The 19,349-nt window shown below is 43.2% G+C and overlaps 1 protein-coding gene across 1 annotated transcript in view; it reads right to left on the reverse strand.

Annotated features, from left to right (window-relative positions):
- Window positions 1-1,070: 1,070 nt before the first annotated feature.
- tacc2 (transforming, acidic coiled-coil containing protein 2) overlaps window positions 1,071-19,349 on the reverse strand; it is a 48,634-nt gene continuing 30,355 nt past the window's right edge. The window contains 17 exon segments of the mRNA XM_070916529.1: window positions 1,071-1,997; window positions 2,143-2,263; window positions 2,556-2,662; window positions 2,790-2,950; window positions 4,247-4,290; window positions 5,380-5,456; window positions 5,559-5,696; window positions 8,363-8,455; window positions 8,825-8,971; window positions 9,358-9,511; window positions 9,746-9,855; window positions 9,951-10,000; window positions 10,396-10,603; window positions 10,709-10,766; window positions 12,253-12,288; window positions 12,501-13,905; window positions 14,350-14,456. Coding sequence (XP_070772630.1) covers window positions 1,932-1,997; window positions 2,143-2,263; window positions 2,556-2,662; window positions 2,790-2,950; window positions 4,247-4,290; window positions 5,380-5,456; window positions 5,559-5,696; window positions 8,363-8,455; window positions 8,825-8,971; window positions 9,358-9,511; window positions 9,746-9,855; window positions 9,951-10,000; window positions 10,396-10,603; window positions 10,709-10,766; window positions 12,253-12,288; window positions 12,501-13,905; window positions 14,350-14,456 — 3,082 coding nt within the window. The 3' untranslated portion in view covers window positions 1,071-1,931.

The raw sequence follows: 19,349 nt of genomic DNA on the forward strand, positions 1-19,349 counted from the left end.
ATCACCCTGCTGCACCAGGACTGATCACGACGAAAGTGATCTCTGAACTTTTACTGGCACTGTGGCTCTACAGGTGTGCATTTAGTTTCTTCAGTGCCAGGTTCATCTGTCACAGGATGCTTGGAAACATTTGCCTGTGTGAAATTAGAAAATATTCAGCGACATTTTGACAGAATCAGAAACGGGTTTTATTGCCAAGTAGATTTTCACATAGAAGGAATCTGCTCTGGTATTTTGGCAGACAGACGAAGTCAAGCACTCGTCCTGTGACACCACTCGTGTTCTAAATATGTTCTTTCAAATGGATTTTAAACTGGATGTTATTTAATACTAATTATTTATTCCATAAAAATGGAATGGTGATGTTTAAGCTTGGTCTGTAAGTTTGCATTCATATATAAACCTCGAGTGGCAGAAATTTGATTCTTAACCATTTATCCATTACTTTCAGCAATCTATTTCAACCTTTCTGACTAGTTTTCACACTCAATCACACTCCGCGTGGAGGAATGTCCTGTGCAGTTGTAGCATTGTAGCTGGAAGTTTATTGGTTATCGTGGCAATAAATACATGAAAGATCAGCCTCACAGTAATTTGTAATTCTATTTGCGTTTATTTTCCTCTTAAACACAAATATGTGGAAATGTGTATATTTTACTAAATCAAAATTATTATTTTTTTTTTTTTTCAAATTAGCATCTTTCCACATACCCCAAGTACAGGCAAGTACAGAAGTATCCCCTGATTGGGGATCTAAAGTAAGAGAAAACAAGAAAACAAACACAAAAACAGGTCTATAATGCATCAGTGCATCATTTAAATATAAGCAAGATCATCTGTGCTTGTCTATCTTGTTTCCTGAGACGCTGCCTGGAAACAGTACAATGTCAAAGAGTCACATCACATCTTAACCCTGATTTATCGTCGGCCATGCCAGGTCAGATAATCTCTTTCAGACAGATGCAGAGAGCCTTTTCACCATGATGTTTGGTATCTCACATGGAAGCCCTTCTGACTCTCAGTGGAAAAAAAGCATGTAATGTGGGAAAAGAACCAGAGGAAACCCAGTGTGCTGTATTGCCATCTTTTATTGCACTTTGTAAGCAGATGCTGTACAGGAGGTGTGCAGAGAAGTTATTCCTCAGTGTGACACAACGACCATAGCAGGACTAGGACATGTCAATCGAAACTTAAATTACTGCTGGTCACAACTGGATACAGTCACGATTAGTTTGCTTTATATCAAAATAAAATCCAAAATATAGTCCCACAATTTCAACGAGGAAGCTATGACAAGTATGACAAATATCTACAAGGTTACATGAGGGAGGCGGGCTGAGGATGACAGAATAACTATCAAAAATGCAGATGAGTCTTTTTCATACTTTTCCTATAGTATATACAAACATTAACATTACAGGTCTCTCACATGCAGTAAACTATTGTGATAGTTTGTGTTCTCTTAGTGGTGTATCAACATTTTATGAATGAATCAAAGTCTCTGTTACTCTTTTGCAACGTCTATCAACAGGAGTGGGTAAACAGTCTTCTCCTTCAGTGGCTGTCATGGCAACATCATTACAGATAATTTAACCCACAAACAATCAATTCTCACTTTTCTCATTATCATACACACTCACTCGCACGCGCAGACACACGCATGATATGATACATTTTCTAAAACTTTAAACCAGACCCCTGATACAGTACAATACACTGACACATCAAAAATGTACAGAGGGATTAAGAGGAAGCCATTCCTGTGGATCCTGGTATACACAAAGTCAGTAGGATGTTGAACCCAAAGACCACTTAATGTCCATCAGTCCTTGGAGGAGTGGTAAATATTACTGATCCGCTTCATTTTCAAAGTAGCTTTTCTACAACCACTCCTCTTCTCTGTGAGAGTTGGCCTGGGTGTGGTGTGGTCGCTAACTCTTCCCCATCTTGGCGATCAGCTCATCGCAGATCTTTGTCAACTCCTCGATCTCTTTGTTCTGTAAAACAATTCAAATTACAGTTTATATACTTGTTCGCTTTGATATATTTTAATATATCAATACATTTATATATATATATATATATATATATATATATATATATATATATATATATCTTAGTTAATGAGGAATTCTGACTGACCTTTTGCTCCAGAGTGCGCTCCAGAGAGTCCACCTTCATCTGCTCCTTCCTCAGACTGGCCTGGTAGGCGGCCTGCTCCTGCTTGGCCTTGGCCCGCACCTGAGCTATGTCCGAATTGGCCCTGGAAACACACAAGGGATACAATGAGAATCAAGTCACCTCTCCATAACTCCCATAAGCCTGGGAAGTCTTTGCAAAAGCCTCACGTTTGCGAAGCCAGTACAGAATTAATCTCTGGAAATTTCCAATAGATGTAGTATAAATGATCTATAGAAACAGCTAATTACATTGGCCTATATCCAAACACATTTCAGCTCTGCATTGAGTTATTGTGCAGTTAGTGCATTGTGGTGTTTGCCCTTTGGGGAAATAACAGTCAAAACATGACATAAAGAGAGGATGTATGGACTCACTTGTCTAGTTTCTCCTCTGCATGAATCTTCAGGGCTTGATAGCGCTGTTCCTCCTTACGGACCCTGGACAGATACTCCTGAGCGCATTTCTTCAGAACGTCTTCGTTCTGAACGGAGGGAGAGATATTTTTAATTACTTACCATAAGGGTTGTCAAGCTACATTTTAGATGACTTACAAGGCCAGTCATGCTGAAAAACACTCATTAGATGTGAATAATTTGTGTGTCAGTCACCTTGCGGAAGCCCTCCAGTACATCTTTCATCTTCTCGTAACGTCGGAAGAGGTCGGCCAGAGACTTTTCCACAGAGTTGAGGTCGGCCAAGGCCTGGTCCTTCTCCATGATCAGCTGCTGGATGGTGTGATGGGAGAGAGACTTCTCTTTCTGGTCATCCTCTGATGGACACACACACACAAATATACTGCAGATCAGATCATCCGTCTATGTACTGAAGAGTCTGCTGTAATGGACACACACTGTTTAAAGACCAACACACATATATACAAACAAATACTTTATTTTTTTGACAATATATCAAAATGGATTTGAGGGTTAATATGATTTAACAGCATTTTATACTACACTATATGAGTATATTTGATAAACCAGTGTAGCATGCAAACAAAAACACTGAACAATGGGACAATCAAAGAGACCTGTAAACCACAGAGACACAGCTGGCAGCTGCTGCTTTACCTTCAGTATTCAATGACAAAGCTCCCACAGTATTTCAGCCCCCTCCCAACTTTCCCTTTTCCACAAGTTTATATGACCAACCTGCTTATCTCACTAATTCTGCATGAATGACTATCTACAGTACAGATGTGCATATAAAGATTTCCAGTGTGTATTTGTACTAAAAGTTTCTAAAAGTTTCTTAATTTGTATAATGTTGCACTACTATCAGCAACTGACGGGTAAAATAAAGGGCAGCTTAATAGAAAATGACAAAAGATTATTTTTATCCGTTAAAACAATTCAGTGTCTCAACATACAGGATGAGATGCAACAAAATGGACAAACAAATGTCACTGGATGAGATGAAGAAAGTGAGCACATCTGCTCCCCTCTCTGACGGACGGATGGAGCGATGTGAGCTGACACAAAACAAGTGACGGACAGTTCTGCGTTACTCACCTGGCATGCCTGTCAGGGTTATCAAATAGTAAGGGGCAAAGATGGGAGCAGAACAGAAAAGAAGGGACTGTGTTAAGTCAAGCTGGGAGGCCAAGACACGTGAGAGAGCCGAGTGTTAGACACGAGCAGAGACAGATTGTTCCTTTTTTTTGTGACAGTGCTTTAATGAGAGTAAGAAATTAAATTAGACAGCAGCAAAAATCAAATCTTCATGTGGCGAAGAAGATGTAGGTGAGAGCAGGAATAATGCAGAGAGGGAACCCTGCAGCGAGATTTAATGAGTCCAGAGAAGCTGGACACGAGCGGGCAAACGTGAGCACTTCCCCCTCCAATGACATCAGGATTCAGTTCGTATCAATCATACATGAAAGCAAGCACATAGCAAAGCTAGCTTGTGTCGGAGGGTAAAAAAAATACTTAACTCAAGTGCAGCAAAAATTAGTGGTTGGGGAACAAAAGTAACTGGCTTAAAAGAAAATGTACGTGTCCAGTAATCTGTCACCAACGCTTGGGTTTTGTAAGAAATGCAAACCTAAATTTAACATTGAACTCACCTATCATCTGTGCAATTGTCTTCTCATACTCAGCAACAATCCTCCTGTGGATGAGAAATCGTAGGATATGGATGGGATTATATGAGTATGACAAATTATTTCAAAGTACACATGCCTCTACAACAATCTTATTTTAAACAATTCATGTATTTGTCTCCATCCATGAAAATGATATATGAAGATTTTGTTTACCCGTCTGTCTCATTAGCAAGATGTCTAAATAAAAAGCTAGAATTGGGTGGATATTAATCAGATAGCTGTGGGTCTGACACTTCTGCCAAACCATTTGCGCTTTTGGTCATAAGTTTGATATTGTGCTAATTTTCTGGTGGGGACATCTGATAGCTGAGGGGAAAAAAATGCTATTTTGAGATATTTTTTGATATAAACGACAAACACACACAAAATGTTTTTTTTTTATCAGTGTCCAGTTTCCATCTGAGGCTTGTTGCTGTAAGTTCCCCCCACACTCCAAGCCAAGAACCAGCTGGCCCAATAGGAAGACTTGTTTTGGGAAAAGCAGGTTGCCAGAGGTAAGAGGATTGATTAGCCATGCCTTCCCTTTAGCCTCTTAGCCCTTCCTTATCCTGGGCCCAATCAGTCAAATAAAGTAAGCCCTGTCTTATCCACACTTAGTGAGCTATGGCCAGCTGGACCCACAACCACCACCTGCTGACAGAGAACAAGGTTTTAGTGCTGCATATCTCTATCTCCTTGAACCCCCATTAGCAGCCATTTGTCTGACTTAGATTGATCTTCTGTAGATGTAAATTTGAGTGTTTGTAATACCAATTTTGAGCTGTTGTCGGGCAGTTGGAGGTGTATAATCTAAATGACAGCCCCTAACACATTTTCTCATGGATATCTAACTTTTTAACTTACCTTACACGTAACATATAAACAGCATCTATTCCTATATTCTGCACAGCTAAGACTCATGTTGATAGTAAGATTGAGATGGACTTCTTTAACTGGCTCTCCACTCCGCAGTTAACCATGGCTTTGGGTGACAGTATAAGCGAGATAAACCAACTGACAGGTTAAATGGCGGTGTCTGAAAACATCATGAAACGCAGGGAAGTGTTAAAAACATTCTGTAGCGTATGGGGACAACCCAAGGTGCTACTTCTTACCTCATCTCCACCACTTCCTGTCGACTGTTTTCATACTTCCTCTGCCACTCCAGCACTTCTTTCTCCTTTGTCACAATCTGAGAAGGGTGACAAAATCATGAAGTAAATTGTGAGATGTTGAATTGAAGTATATACAGCATTTAAGACTTATAGAATAAAAATAAACATTTTGGAGGCACCTCCTCTCTTGCAATTCCCAGTGAGTGGTCCAGATCTCTGGGCAGGTGGGGACTCTCCGCTTCGATGTAGTTGGTAGTCCTGGTGTACAGGGAGTTCTTGGACACGGCACTCTCTACTGGAGATGACACGTCTCTGTGCTGCTTCCAGGCACCAAAGGAGAAGGAGAGGAAAGGAAACATCACCAGTCACAAACCAGACTGAGCTACAAATGGGGACACCCTCACCCTCGAGACCACCCGCACATTCTCAACAGGATTCCTGAACCAAACTGCAAGGCAGCATCAAACTATATCATAATGTACCACACAGCAAAATCAATATGTAAATGAGGCAGGCTAGTGATGTTCCTGAAGACTTGGGTCAGCCGCCACATGATTGGATGAAACAGTCTTCATTGCCACAGTATTAGCCAAGTGATCTGGCTGATGCTGCCCCCAGCTGAGCAGTCATGATCACCTGCTCATCGCAGTAGCTTGAATGTGATTGGGTCCAGGCAAGGCAGAGGGGAAGGAGGGTAGCAGTTGATACAGCAAGGACTGCATCATATACAGGAGAGGGAGGACAGGGTACTGGGCAGCATTAGATATCGATGTTAGTCGTATTACAAACAGTAAATATGGTCTTACCTGTTGTGGCTAGGATCATAGTGTTTACTGTAACCTGTTACAGTGCCCAATTCTTTTATAATTACAAAGACTATGATGTGAGGTGAACCAGAAAATCCACAGAATTCATCATTAGAAAGAGTATATATGCATGTGACCATTACAACCTATGACAATACTCTACCAACAAGTCCTCACACAAAACCTCATCAAAATGCAGAAACAATCCTCTGTACCATTTTGGGGCTCCTAAAACTCTGCTCTGAAAGGGATTTAGTCATCCTTGGGAGAGACGAATTACGGGAGGATTTGATTAAATGGTGGGGGCACACAGGGGACAAGGAGACTGAGATCCACTAATATGTGGAAAAGAGAGTGAAGTGTGCAGTCTGGTTGGAGCAGTTATTCCACTGAGGGTAAAGACTAGTCAAGTTTTGGTAAACATGGACATCTTTTGCTTTTAGTCAGATGATGATTGATTTGGCTTACCCTCCCAATTAATTTTAATTAATGAAATTACCACAAAGTAATTGCCAGACAAACAACCTGGGGCCTTTGTAGCCCTTGAGGGTCTCGGGCCCAGGGGCAGTTGCCCGCTTTGCCTTGGACAAAAAGCATCCTCACCATGTCAACATGTCAAGTAAACTGCAAACTTTTAAGCAGTTCTTGCAGGTAAAAATCACATAGTCTTAAGGAAAAACTACTTAATGTGAACAAAAAAGGGGCAAATTGAAGACACAAGCTGAAGCCACTCATCAAACACTACATCAAACACAAACATAACCCAGTAGTAGATGTATAAAGACTACAAGAGAGATACTAAATATAACTGCAGAAAACACAACTCTGACACATTCGCTCACAGGGACAAAGCACAGCTATGGTAGGCAGCAAATGTAAGGAGACCTGAAAAAATGTCTCAGGCTTCTGGACTTCTGGGGTCTACAGGAGTTAGATTATACAGAGCAGTCTGTAGGTATTTGGTCAATTGTTTTGGCTCAGCACTAGGAGGGTATGGTGCTGAATTTGTGTAAAACATGTATAAAAGGGCTGTGATTCCTGTAGATGTGAACGCCTTCAATCACCTGAAAGTCAGCACGTTAACCTCATAGTTATTTCAAATCCAGTTTGCTGGTGCACTGAGCCAAAAACTATGAAAAGTGTGTTTATGACCAAATACTTGGACTGCACTGTAGTTGGATTAAGACGGGGACAGGTCACAAGGGTACAGTGTTACTCTTACTTTAAGTAAGGGTGAACCGTTGATATTCCACCGCCGAGTGCTGGGTTTCTTGAGTCGAGACTGTAAAATGTGTGGGACAACAGCATGAGACATGGAAGGAAAGAGGACCGGGGAGCGCCTGCCCTGCTCCAACTCCAACAAGTTTTTCCACTGACCATAAAATATGTAAGGTTCACCACTGACCATCAAGCAACGCAAAAAATCTCACTGTTCTTATATCTAGACATGTGCTGTTTCAGCACAAGCCCTCCAACCAGCAAAAATCCTACCTAAAAAGTCCTACCTAAAATTCCAACCAAACTGAATACTGACACCTACCTGATGTATCTGTTTGTTAGTGCTGTTAGTCTGGGTAAAGGACCAAATCATATAACAAGAATGTGACTGGGATTTGGGGTGATGATGAGCAAAGCATCAACAAATACATCTGGGAGAGTTACATCCATATAACTCCTCCGCTGCTGATATCAAGTCTAGTGTGAGACATTCCCAGTCACATTCTTGCTCATGTAAGCCTCTCATGAACAGGCAACATGCATGTTGCCCAACATGCATAATAATAAAGGCAAGAAACAAAGAGGAAGGAACAGCACTCAGTTCCTGAGGAGTCAACCTGAAAGAGCTCGCTGCTAGTCGGGGCGGGAGGTGGACGCATTAAGCCATGTTAGAGATTTCATATGTGGGGACTGAAGAGGTGGCAGGACTGCGGATGTAGTGGTGCAGCCACCATGTTGATAAGGCCATGAGTTCACAGTCACACTCAGAATGGTGTGTTTAGGGGGAGGGATAGGCAGGCTGACACACACTCATGCACGCACACTACAGTCACGCGCACATGCATTTTACACACACACCTGCTTTTCTGTAAGCACTCATTCAAGATGCATCTTTCCTCACACACACACATACACCCACACACACTTTCGTACAGCAGGTGCAGGACTCAACGCAGTACCTGGGGGTTTACAGTGGAGAGGGAGAGGCATTGAGAGATGTTTTTGGCTACCTGCAGAGCCTCTATCCTCAGGGCAGCAAGCACCAGCTCCTCCTGGGCCGCACACATGGTGGTGGGGGGTGGGGAGAGGGGATTGATGTATTTCAGGGGGTAAAGGGGGGAGGTTGCGGCCCAAGGATGAGAGAGCAAAGGGAAAACATATAGAAACTTGAGTTGAGCGCACACACTTGCGACTGTCTACATTTTTACACACCATCAATCTATTTCACACAGTAAGCTAAAACTTAAGTAAGAGGAGGGAAAAAATGGGAAAAAGAAAAGGCAAGATGTCGTATGGTGACACAATGGGAGTAACGTTCATACAAAAACACACACAATCACATATCAGGGCCGCAAATGGGCCACCAGAGGCAAGGCCTGTAAGGTTTATCAAGAGGGGTCATGTGTGGTCTGTCAACACACCTGTAGTTTTTGGGCGAATGCGGTGGGGTTGGTCTCTGCCAGGTCAGGCTCCAGGTACTGCAGGGGGTCCTCACACTCAGACAGCCTGTCTAACATGGGCATGGCCAGGGCTGGAGCAGGGACCTCCTCTGGGCCCTGGCTATGGGGCTACAGGGGCACCGGGAGGAGTAGGCAGAGGGCAGGGAGGAGGGCAGGGGTCAGCATGGCAAAGCAAGCGCTGAGTGTTTGAGTGGCAGCATTGGGAGCTGAGTCACTGAGCTCAAGCTGGGAACCTAGTCTGGCGGACTGGCTATGTGTTATCAGTGACAAGGCTTGAATGAGAATCCCTATGACTGATGGTGCTCATGTTGGAGGGCCTACAAAAAAGCATGTGCAGTGTAGCACTCTCCCGCTTGTGATTAAACAATGACATGGTGTTTGTTACATAATCAAAACGGACAGATTCTCCTTACATGACAGTGACAAGACACAGAAATGATGATTTTTTTCACAACATGTGCGATAACTGCTCACTGAGTTTGAATATGACTGACCTGCTCATCCCTCTCTGTGCTCTGTGTTCGGCTGAGTGCCTCGCTCTCTCTCTTCCTGCCCTTGTCCCCAGCAGAGCCGTCAGGACCAGGCCGGGAGCTCAGCACCGGTGTCTTCATACCCGCTGTTATCTGGGCCTCCATCTCCTCAAAACTCCTGCACAGAGTGAGATGAGGCGAGCAGAGAGAGGGACATGGCATGTCATTTTCTGTATATGATGGATTAGAGTGCTAATGAAAAGCAGCCGATCTGCGTGCATTATGCAAACCAAATTGTTGTGGTTTGCACCACAAGACTTCCTATACAGTGAACATACAATCTATAAATACTGCAAAGTAACTACACATTACAAAAAAAAAACATGCAGGGCAGTAGAGCAGTGAGATGTACCCTGTGCAGGGGGAGCTGGGCTCAAATCCATGTGCACACGTATTCTTGGTTAAATTGTCAGATACCGAGTCCAACTTCAGGTACAAAGATGGCTTCTTCACAGACAGTGGCTGCAAGACATATAATAAAGCACAAACTGCCTAAGTCTGAATTCTAATTTCAAATTGCATATATTGCATATATATGTATAAAACATAATACTCACAGGCGAAGAGGAGCCAATCTTCTCCATGTACTCAATTTCATAGTCTTGCACTAACACAGAAAGACAAAACAAAGTTTTAGATGCAGAAGAAGAAACAGGGAGACATTTCATCCAGTGCTGAGCTCTGGACCGATGGGATCAGAAGCAGAGGCAGGGCTGTCTGTTTGTTATTTCATGTCTGACCCAGATGGTTTGAGCCACACAGCCTCTGGGAAGAGGTGGCTCTTCTGGAGGTCAGAGGGCAATAGAGAACTGGGCCAGCAGGCTTAGTTCAATGCCACAACAAAAATCAATAACGTAACTGGATGAATGAAGAGTAAAGTGGTTGTAAATGATCCAAACATAAGCTTTGAATTTCCTTTCAGCACCGCCTGTCTGTGGTATGCTTTGATCTCTGTTAGTCATTTATTTGGACACAGGTGGCTAGAGGTACAAAGTGCCTCACCTGGAGCCTGATGAGGAAGACTGTTCTCATTAACAAAGGATGTAAGGTCAGATGGCTGAGGGAAGTCTTGTTGGTCTGAGTTCAAATCTGTATCCATGTCGTGCAGGGCTGCCCACTTGTGACTGGTGGAGGAGGCCAGCTTCTCCTCGTCTGTGGCGTGATCATCCTGTGGGTGAAGGGAGGGAGATTCATCCGCAGACGTAGGATCCTGCAACCCAAAAGAGATGGCAGTGACAGAGTCAGAGGGAAGAGGGAGAAATACGGACAGACAAAAGTGAGAGAAATCTACAGATATGGAGACTTAGGTACGCACCTGGGATGGGTCAGACAATGGGGATTTCTTTGGCGATCTCTTCACTCTGAAAGTATTACTGAGAAAAAGAGAAACAATCAATCATCAAGACCCAGAGTCTCTACTCAGTACCTTCAGTATTCATCCAACATTCTCTGTCTAACACCCAGTGTTAGCTATATCTCATGTGTGTAGTCACAAATGCTAAAATGTGAAACTGGTTGGGTACAAAATGACGACATCATTTGCATGAATCAGCGTTACCATGTAACTACTTACTGGAGTGTATGTGTGGCTGAAATGAACGAAACAGGAAAACGTTTGTTGAATCTACAGTTAGTAGTCTCACAGGGAAGAGTATGATTGCTGTGTTATGAATAGTTTATTTTTCACACAAATGGACTAATAACACAGATCCTAGACATGAATGTACTTGGTAATGTATTAGGTTAGTTAGCCCATTGATGCACACATTATATATTACTGTAGATTAACTGTTAGTGGAAGGTTCTTACTATCAGTTTTCAATTTACAGATCCCATAAAACACGGATTGTCAAAAGGTTTGTAAAGAACTGGAAGTCCTTGGATAGCAATTTATTACAACTGTCAGGATGCATCATCCTATTTTATACTCCAAATTTAATGTAAATTTGTGCTTACTTCAGATATGTCCTTTACATTCAATTTAGTAAACTGGTGCTTACTTCAGATATGTCCTTTACATTAAATTTGGAGTATAGAATAGGAAGCTGGTGCTTACTTCAGTCTGTAAAATTGCAATACTGTTTTGGAAAAGGAAGTTGCGCTTCAATAATGGGATTCTCAGCAGAATGCAAAAATCTATATATATCATGGTTGCAATTCTGTATCAATTAACTTACTTAATCAGGGACAATAACCAAGAAAAACTATATATACCGTATATCTCTGAAAGTATAATTATTATTACATAGCTTTTTCAACAATTGCCATCAATGAACACAAGAGGGAGCACAAGCACCTCCTTTGTTTCACACTTGCAGACGGAACACAGTGGCATGTCAGTAAACACAAATCTGTCACGAAGAAAGATATTTTGTCAGTTTCAGTAGAAAAAGGTAGTGGAACATTTTACCATATAACTGAATTTGTTCCAATATTTACACTTTGCGTTGCACTTTTGTGTACTGTGCTGTATTGCATTAGATGGCTCCACATGTTGAATTTCCAGCTGGTGTGTAGTAACTCTTCAAAAGTAGTAAAGCAAAGTTTAAATGCTCTTTGTACAATGTACATGTATTTCAGCAAGTATTGAGAACATATACCAAGATGGCAGTATGTACTGGACTATGTACTCATAGATGGGATTGTAACCTACATAATAGAGAACTGAAAACAGGTGTGCTCCAGTTAAAATGGGCCGTATTATAAAAGTTTAAATGGAATAGTTTGACAGTGAGTACAAGGCGTTGTGATGTGTCTGTTAATAGGAAAAGGGACAACAGGGCAACATGCTGCTTTAAAAGGGGCCACATGGAATTAAGGGTCAAAAAGAGTGGATGGTTGCGTTGTCCCTGTACTTACAACAGACAACATAGAGAAGACACACCCCTGGACTTCCTGTGACATATGGGAATACACAGACACAGGTGACAGAGAGACAGACAGAGAACACTGGCATAATAGACAAGAGGAGAACATACAAACACAGACTAACCTAGAAAACCACACCAACAGAGACGTAGACATTCCTACACATGAATACAATGATCTGTAAGTGAGTGTGGACTCTCCATTAAATGTATGCTTCAGTGGTAACAGACTGAACTTACGATTTGATAGGAGTTTTCTTCTTTTTGGCAGGTTTGTTCTGATTTTGATCCTCCAGGTCCCCAATGTTGTCATTTTCATCATTGTCATTGGAAGACAGTTCAAAGGAGGCAGAGGCCTTAGGGGGGGAGTTGGCCATTTTATTGGAGGATTTGAAAGGGTCTACTGAGTCATCAAAGTTACCAGGGTCAAAGCTGTAAGACGGCCTGGATAGTTTGGGGGAGTTGGTGATACCTTTCTTAGAAGTAAATGGATTGAAGTTCGGATCCTCCCACTTGTCCGGTTCGAAGTTGTAAGATGCTTTATGAACAGAGATTTCCTCCTCGTTGCCATTGTGGGTTGCTGGAGGATTGTTGTCCAGCTGCTCTGACTGCGCTGGAGGGGCCTTCTTCAGCCCCAGCTTTGGTTTCCTAAGAGGCATCTTGCCACCGGGCTTCTTGCCTACTTTCTTGGGTGGGGGAGAGGCCTGGTGTGAAGCCTCACTGCTCTCCTCAGAATAGTCAAACTCCAGCCTTACTGACTGACGCTTGGGGATGATGGGTTGCTCTTCAGGGTTGGTGATTGGCTCTTCAAGAGGAGCTGGAGGACATGGCTCCACAGCAGAGACAGAGGGACTCTCTGGAGGGGTGGCAATGGGGGCACACACGGGACCTTTACGGCCCAGAACAGGGGAATTGGCAATTTTACTACCTCCAGTCTTGAATGGGTCGATGTTCTCAAAATTATCTGGATCCCATGTGTAGGTGGTACTAGGGGGGATGGGGGATTCGTCTTGGCCTGTTGGACTACCAGAGAGAGGGGTCTCCTCTTGGCACAAGGGTAAAGCCGGGATAGCAAGGCTCTCCTCTTGGCTGGTATGATTGGTCTCCTCCGGCAGAGGAGGAGGAGTCTCCACACGGTTCTTCCTAGTCCTTCGGAGGGTTCCTCCAGGGCTCGGAGTTGCAGATCCTCCCTCTGCTTCCTCCTGAGCCTGTAGAGGGCTGGCAGCTCGAGGCTTTCCCCGCTTCTTGATCTCCGGGGTGCTGCTGGATGAGGCTGGTCTTGGACTCTCTGGGTTGGAGTTCTGTCTGAGAAGAGGCTTCTTCTTCAAAGACCCAGAACGGACTTTCTTTGGCCTGTGGAGTGTCCCTGGGGCACTCTCTGTGCCCACACTGAATGATTCAGAATGTGGACGGAAGCCTCCCACTGTTGATCCGTCCAACAGATCAGCACTGTCTAGCTCTCCTCCCTGGAGGCTAAGTGAACGGGTCAGAGTGTGAGTTGTTGAATCTGTAGCTATAACCTCAATGTTGTAGGTGCCGCTGGCTGCAATGGGCTTGTTCTCATCAAAAACAATGGACGGGGAACGGCCGAGTGCATCAGCTGAAGTCAAGTCAGAGGCAGGATCACTGACTGAGGTGTCTGCTACTGCAAAAGATGGAGAGACATAACGTTAAGAGATTTTATTCCGCAAAATTCATCAAAATTAAATGAAATTGGAATTCTTTTATATTTTAACTGGTTTGTGCGTGAGATGCAGGTGTGAAGGAAGCCTGCATTGAGATAAAAGCTGCAGCTGGCTTCTGACACATCCAATTATAGAGATAAATGTGCTATAAATAATTCAATAAGAGTCTCTCAGTTGAACAGAAAGCCATAAAAAGTAACCATATGAGAGACAGACTGAACTGATTGGTCAGCCTTTCCTAAATATCCCAAAAGCCTCAGTTTTGTGCAGTGGAGATGCTTGCCTCAACAAACAAAGCCAGATGGATACTGCTGTATTCCACTAGATGGTGCAACAAGACTTTCTTTCACCTACTTTTTTACAACAGGGTAACAGAGCACCGTGGCATAATTCTCTTACTGTACCTTTGTCATCGCACGTTAGTTGCTGGATTTGGGGCTCAGTAGGAGAAACAGCCTTCACTGGAGTTGTGGATTCAGGGGTCTCAAATGCTCCATCAGAGTCTGAGCTCCTGTAAAAAAACACAAGGACAGATTAAGTCAAGGCTGCTGTGAATCAGACTGACATCACTGTAATGACTCAAACGACGGCATCTGAGCTAAACTTCTCTCCTTCAGACACTTCACATCAGGAAGGACACATTTATTTCCCAAGTCAGCAGTTTGAAGATCATTCTCAAAGGCAATGCATGGTGTAAATACTTTATCATACAGATTAACTAAGGGTAGTAGTTCACTCAGGTAGGAAGAGCAGCATGTGATATTTCCTGTAGTGTGTATGTAAAAAAGCCCCAGGCTAATATTTGTTTCTGTTTTCATTTCTCCCTTAGGCTTTTATGGCAAATGAAAACGCTGAATCTGCAGCGAGGTGACAGATATTGACACATCTGAGACACAGAATTACCCCATTTCAACACACACATGCAACACCCGTACACACACAAGACCACCTCAAGACACCAAATATATCACAGTTATTGAATAAAAAGGGAGGTACGGCAGGGTTCACTGAGGCAAAAACAGAGAAATGACCAGTTTCTGCATGACAATGGGCTGTAAATACAAATCTTAATGTTATCATCCTAAGCAAAAGCAATATTGATTGGTCTTCCTCAGCACCATACAGACACATACACACCAGACAACCTGACTACCAAGCTCCATGCTTCACTGATCAATGTATTATCTGACGGTATGTGGCCCCAGCCCTCCGTCCTGTCTCACCTCTGTCTGATCGGCTCCCTGGCAGCACTGATCATGTTGTCATGACGTGAGCCCCAGGAGAGACGCCAGAGGAGCCCCAGAGCCGGATCCGAGCCCGGGCTGTCCCCGTCTCCTGCCCCTCCCAGCAGTGTGTCCCATCCCCAGCGAGCCCACTGCAGTGGAGACAGAGCCTGCCACGCACTCACTGCCATGGCTGCCGGCAGGCTTCACCTCTCCGCACCACGATGCTACAGCCTGACACACAGGTAGACGCCCCAACGCCTCCTCCTCAGATGACGACGAAGACCACCAGATCCAACCTTTCCTCTGCCTTCCCTTTCTTTTTCTATATAGCCAAATATCCAAGTCTCTTTGTTGCTAATATACAATCTCAGTCCTTTCACGTTGCTCCTCTTTGTCATCTGTCGCCACATCAGTCCGTCTGCACTCCTCCCCAGTAGAAAATGATGCCTCTCAATCGAAATGAGACTGGCTGCAGAAGCCCACTGCCTGCATAGTGTGTATTCCAGTCTCTCTCTCTCTCTCTCTCCCTCTCTCCTAGCCTTCGTCTCTCCCTCCCTCTACTTCTCACTCTACTTTGCTTCTGAACCACTTTGCTGTATCCACATGGAAGAAAAGGCAAAGTACTGGCCACCAGCTGAACCTGTTCTGATAAAGCTTGCTCACTACATATCTCACCACTGCATCTGATATGTATTTCCTGTCCATTGAGCTCTACCATATTTCCCTTTTCTGCCTAAATTAAGTAAGACAACTGACACACTTTTTGGTCGATGCAAAGACACACCCAGATTTTGCTCCACAAACTCAGGTCCTTTTCACAGACTGGAACTGAAGAAACAGAGTCAGAGTATTTAACAATGAACAATATAAAACTATATTGGAAAATGCTATGTCTAGAGCAAACTTTGACATTATTGTGGACCATACCTCTTTAACACACACACACACACACACACACACACACACACACGCAAAAGCACAGACAGAAGAAGAGATGAGGACCCCACACTCTATTGATTTAACTAATCCATAAGGATTCACCTCAAGGCATTGCCGAAGCCATTCAGCATCCTGTGGGGGTCCTTTGTCACAGATGCACACAAACATGGATCAAATAAAAGCTTGTAGCATGAAAGGCATAGGGGGCTTGAAACACCATCTAGCCATCGATACGGACAATATGGCCAATGCAACAAAAATCCAGAGCTGAGACATTAGTGTTTATAGAGGAGGCTGGTAATAAATGTCTTTTGCTGTCATAGTCAATATGTCCACTATCCCGGGGGTCACATCACAGCAGAGATGGCTCTTCTAGGCCAACAATATGGCAGGAGTAACATATTCTAATTACACTGCAATGTGCTCCACTGACAAATCTAAATCATCAGGCTACACAAAAGCATTACACAGCCTGTTAAAGCTCCAACAGGGTATAAAATGATAAGTGTTACCTGCTTATTACATTTATATACATTATGTCTGATACTTCTTCAGATCAAAAGCCTTTAAAAACACCTCCATTACTTTTCAGGGAGATGTGATGCAAAATGAGACAGCACATGGCCAAGAAGGGAGTCAGAGCTGTAATCTCTGTGAAGGCCCAGTGTGTCCCAGCAGGATAAGACTGGTCTGCCTGGAGATCCATCTGGATCCGTCACTGGGATCATATTGTCAGATGGTCAGATGGCAGAGAGCTCCAAGGATGAGACCCACTTACAGACTGTAATATGCAAAGACCAAATAAGCATACACCACACCAAGTTCTATATATGAAAATAAAACTACTCAAAGAATTCATCTATTAAGACCTGTAAGAGATCTAGCTCTCTGGAGACTGGTTTGATTTGTAGCAATAAAATTAGTGCATAAAAGCTGCTTCTTTGAGAATGGAGAAGAGTGAAACAATACAGTAATTAGGGCTCAATTCAGCGCTCCGTTTACGTCCTTGCAGAGGACACTTTTCATGTGACTGCAAACACTGTGTTGCTATGGCAACTGGAGGTTGTTCCCGCCATATGTTCCACTATGGTGGAAGGAAAAAAACAGAGTGGCTGGATGCAAACAGTCCAAAACACACACACAACTGAGGCTTGCCAAACCAACAAGGTCCAGTGTTTTATATGATATAGAAGACAAATAAAGGCACATTGCAGATTTATGAGGCAGCTGCTGCGTCAGCACCATTCGGTTCACATGAATTGGTTTAAATGAGAGAAGAAAAACAGCATTTGTTTATTCTACACTACTATTAGTCTAAGAATGGTTAATATCGATCAACGTTACTCAAATAATGTAACGGGTATGAAATCATACACTGAAAGGAGTTCTGTAAATAAACATATTAAAAAGGTGAATGAAATCTTCTAATGTCTTCTGAGTTGATGCAGTTGCATCTTCAGCTGCTCTTATGTTATCGAGCTGCAGACAAAACACACTGTAGAAAGACAAAAAGCAGCGTGTGGGTGAGCAGTCAGGGTATGGGGGCGAATAGAAACAAAGAGAGCAGCAGTTAATAGCAGCCTCTCACAGGCTGAGATAACTGCCTGGAGACAGAAACTCTGCAGCGTGAGGCAGGGAGACGCTGCATTTCAGACAGCCAGACGTGTCTCTGCTTCCAGCCAAGTCCAACTCAGCCTGTCTGAACAGCTTTCACAGTGCTGGAGGGAGAGCCACTGCCGGCCCAGGGGACAAGGGGGGACCTGGGCTACACGACACGTAAACCCAACACCACCTGTCTGTCCTTTACATATATATATATATATATATATGCATCCGTCCAAAAAAACGAAACATTTGAAGATGTTGGCATTGCAAATGAAGATAGGCACTTATCTGTTCTTTGCACATTTTAAATTTGATGTCACCATTAAAGAGTGATAAGGATGTGATTAGATGAAAGCTGATGGAAAAAGAAGACGAAGGGAGGGATGAAGGGAGGCAGGCTGCTGGTCTCCAAGCAGCTGTGCGATTAGCCTCAAAGGATTTGCTGCCACGTACTCCCTCTATCATCAAACACCTCTAAACCCTCCCTGTCTGGACAAGACCACCTATCTCTTTTTATTCCACTCCTCCTTTACCTTTAATTCGCTCGCTTTCCCTCACCTCCCGCTCCATCTCTATGATTCGTCATCCCTTTGTTATCTCCTGCTCATTAAGCTATTCAAATGATTTGCGATCTGTTGTTAGCATTTTTAGAATGAAAGAATCTGCAACCTGTCTGTCAGACAAAAAGTGAATGAACAGCAGCTTAGTAGGGCATTGTCAGCATAAAGTAGACAAGGTGGCAGTTTAATACACTATACTTCTGTCAAATGCTTTGCATTACCAAATGTCAGTGATTAATAAATAAACTCTCAGTCAAATTAGATCTTATCAGAACATTTACCTGAACAGACAAGGAAACATTGGCATGGGGAAGTAAGTATTTTAGTGTGTACTTTGACTGTGTGATAATTACATTTCTGTTTTGTTCTGTATTGTGAAAAGAAGGAAGAGATTAAAGTCATATGGAAATTACACAATGTGTCTGTCCCTCAGTACACTGTATACAGTCTATGGTCTCTTCTATAGGGTAGAAATGGGACCAACAGAGGGAGCTCCTGTGCTTTTATTCCCCTGATGAATGAGTGTCTGGATATAAAGCATTACATCATAGGCACTATGAAACACCACAACAACCTATTTTCATTTTACACAAGCCTCTCCAGTTTCCACACAGCTGTGGTGTGGTGAACAGGGAGCAACTTACAGAGGCTTTGTAAAGGGAAAAAGAGCACAAAGAGGCTCTGCCTTCTGCAAATGATTCTTCAACTTGAACAATGAAATCTTGAACAATGAAATCTTATCTGAAGGTCATATAAAAAAAACTGAACCTGAAAGAAAAGCGTTTTTCTCAAAGAGCAGATGTCTTTCTGCCACTCATCTCCATCCAGACTGATGTCAACTTCAATCAGCTAAAACCTCCCCTCTGAAGTCTGGCATCCTTTTGTCCAAGAAATCCACTCAGTCTCAAAACAAAGAAGCCACTAAGAAAAAAAAAAGAGTGTCAGACTAAGATAATCTCTACATGTAATACCTCATCTAGCCTAATCTGAGACTGTGACTGCATGTGCAGATGGCACATTAAACAACAACAGGCCAGGTCAGTGAGTCATGCCACCGGCCAGGAGGGGGTTAAA

Source organism: Enoplosus armatus, chromosome 12 (genome assembly GCF_043641665.1).
Source record: "Enoplosus armatus isolate fEnoArm2 chromosome 12, fEnoArm2.hap1, whole genome shotgun sequence".
Taxonomy (NCBI): domain Eukaryota; kingdom Metazoa; phylum Chordata; class Actinopteri; order Centrarchiformes; family Enoplosidae; genus Enoplosus; species Enoplosus armatus.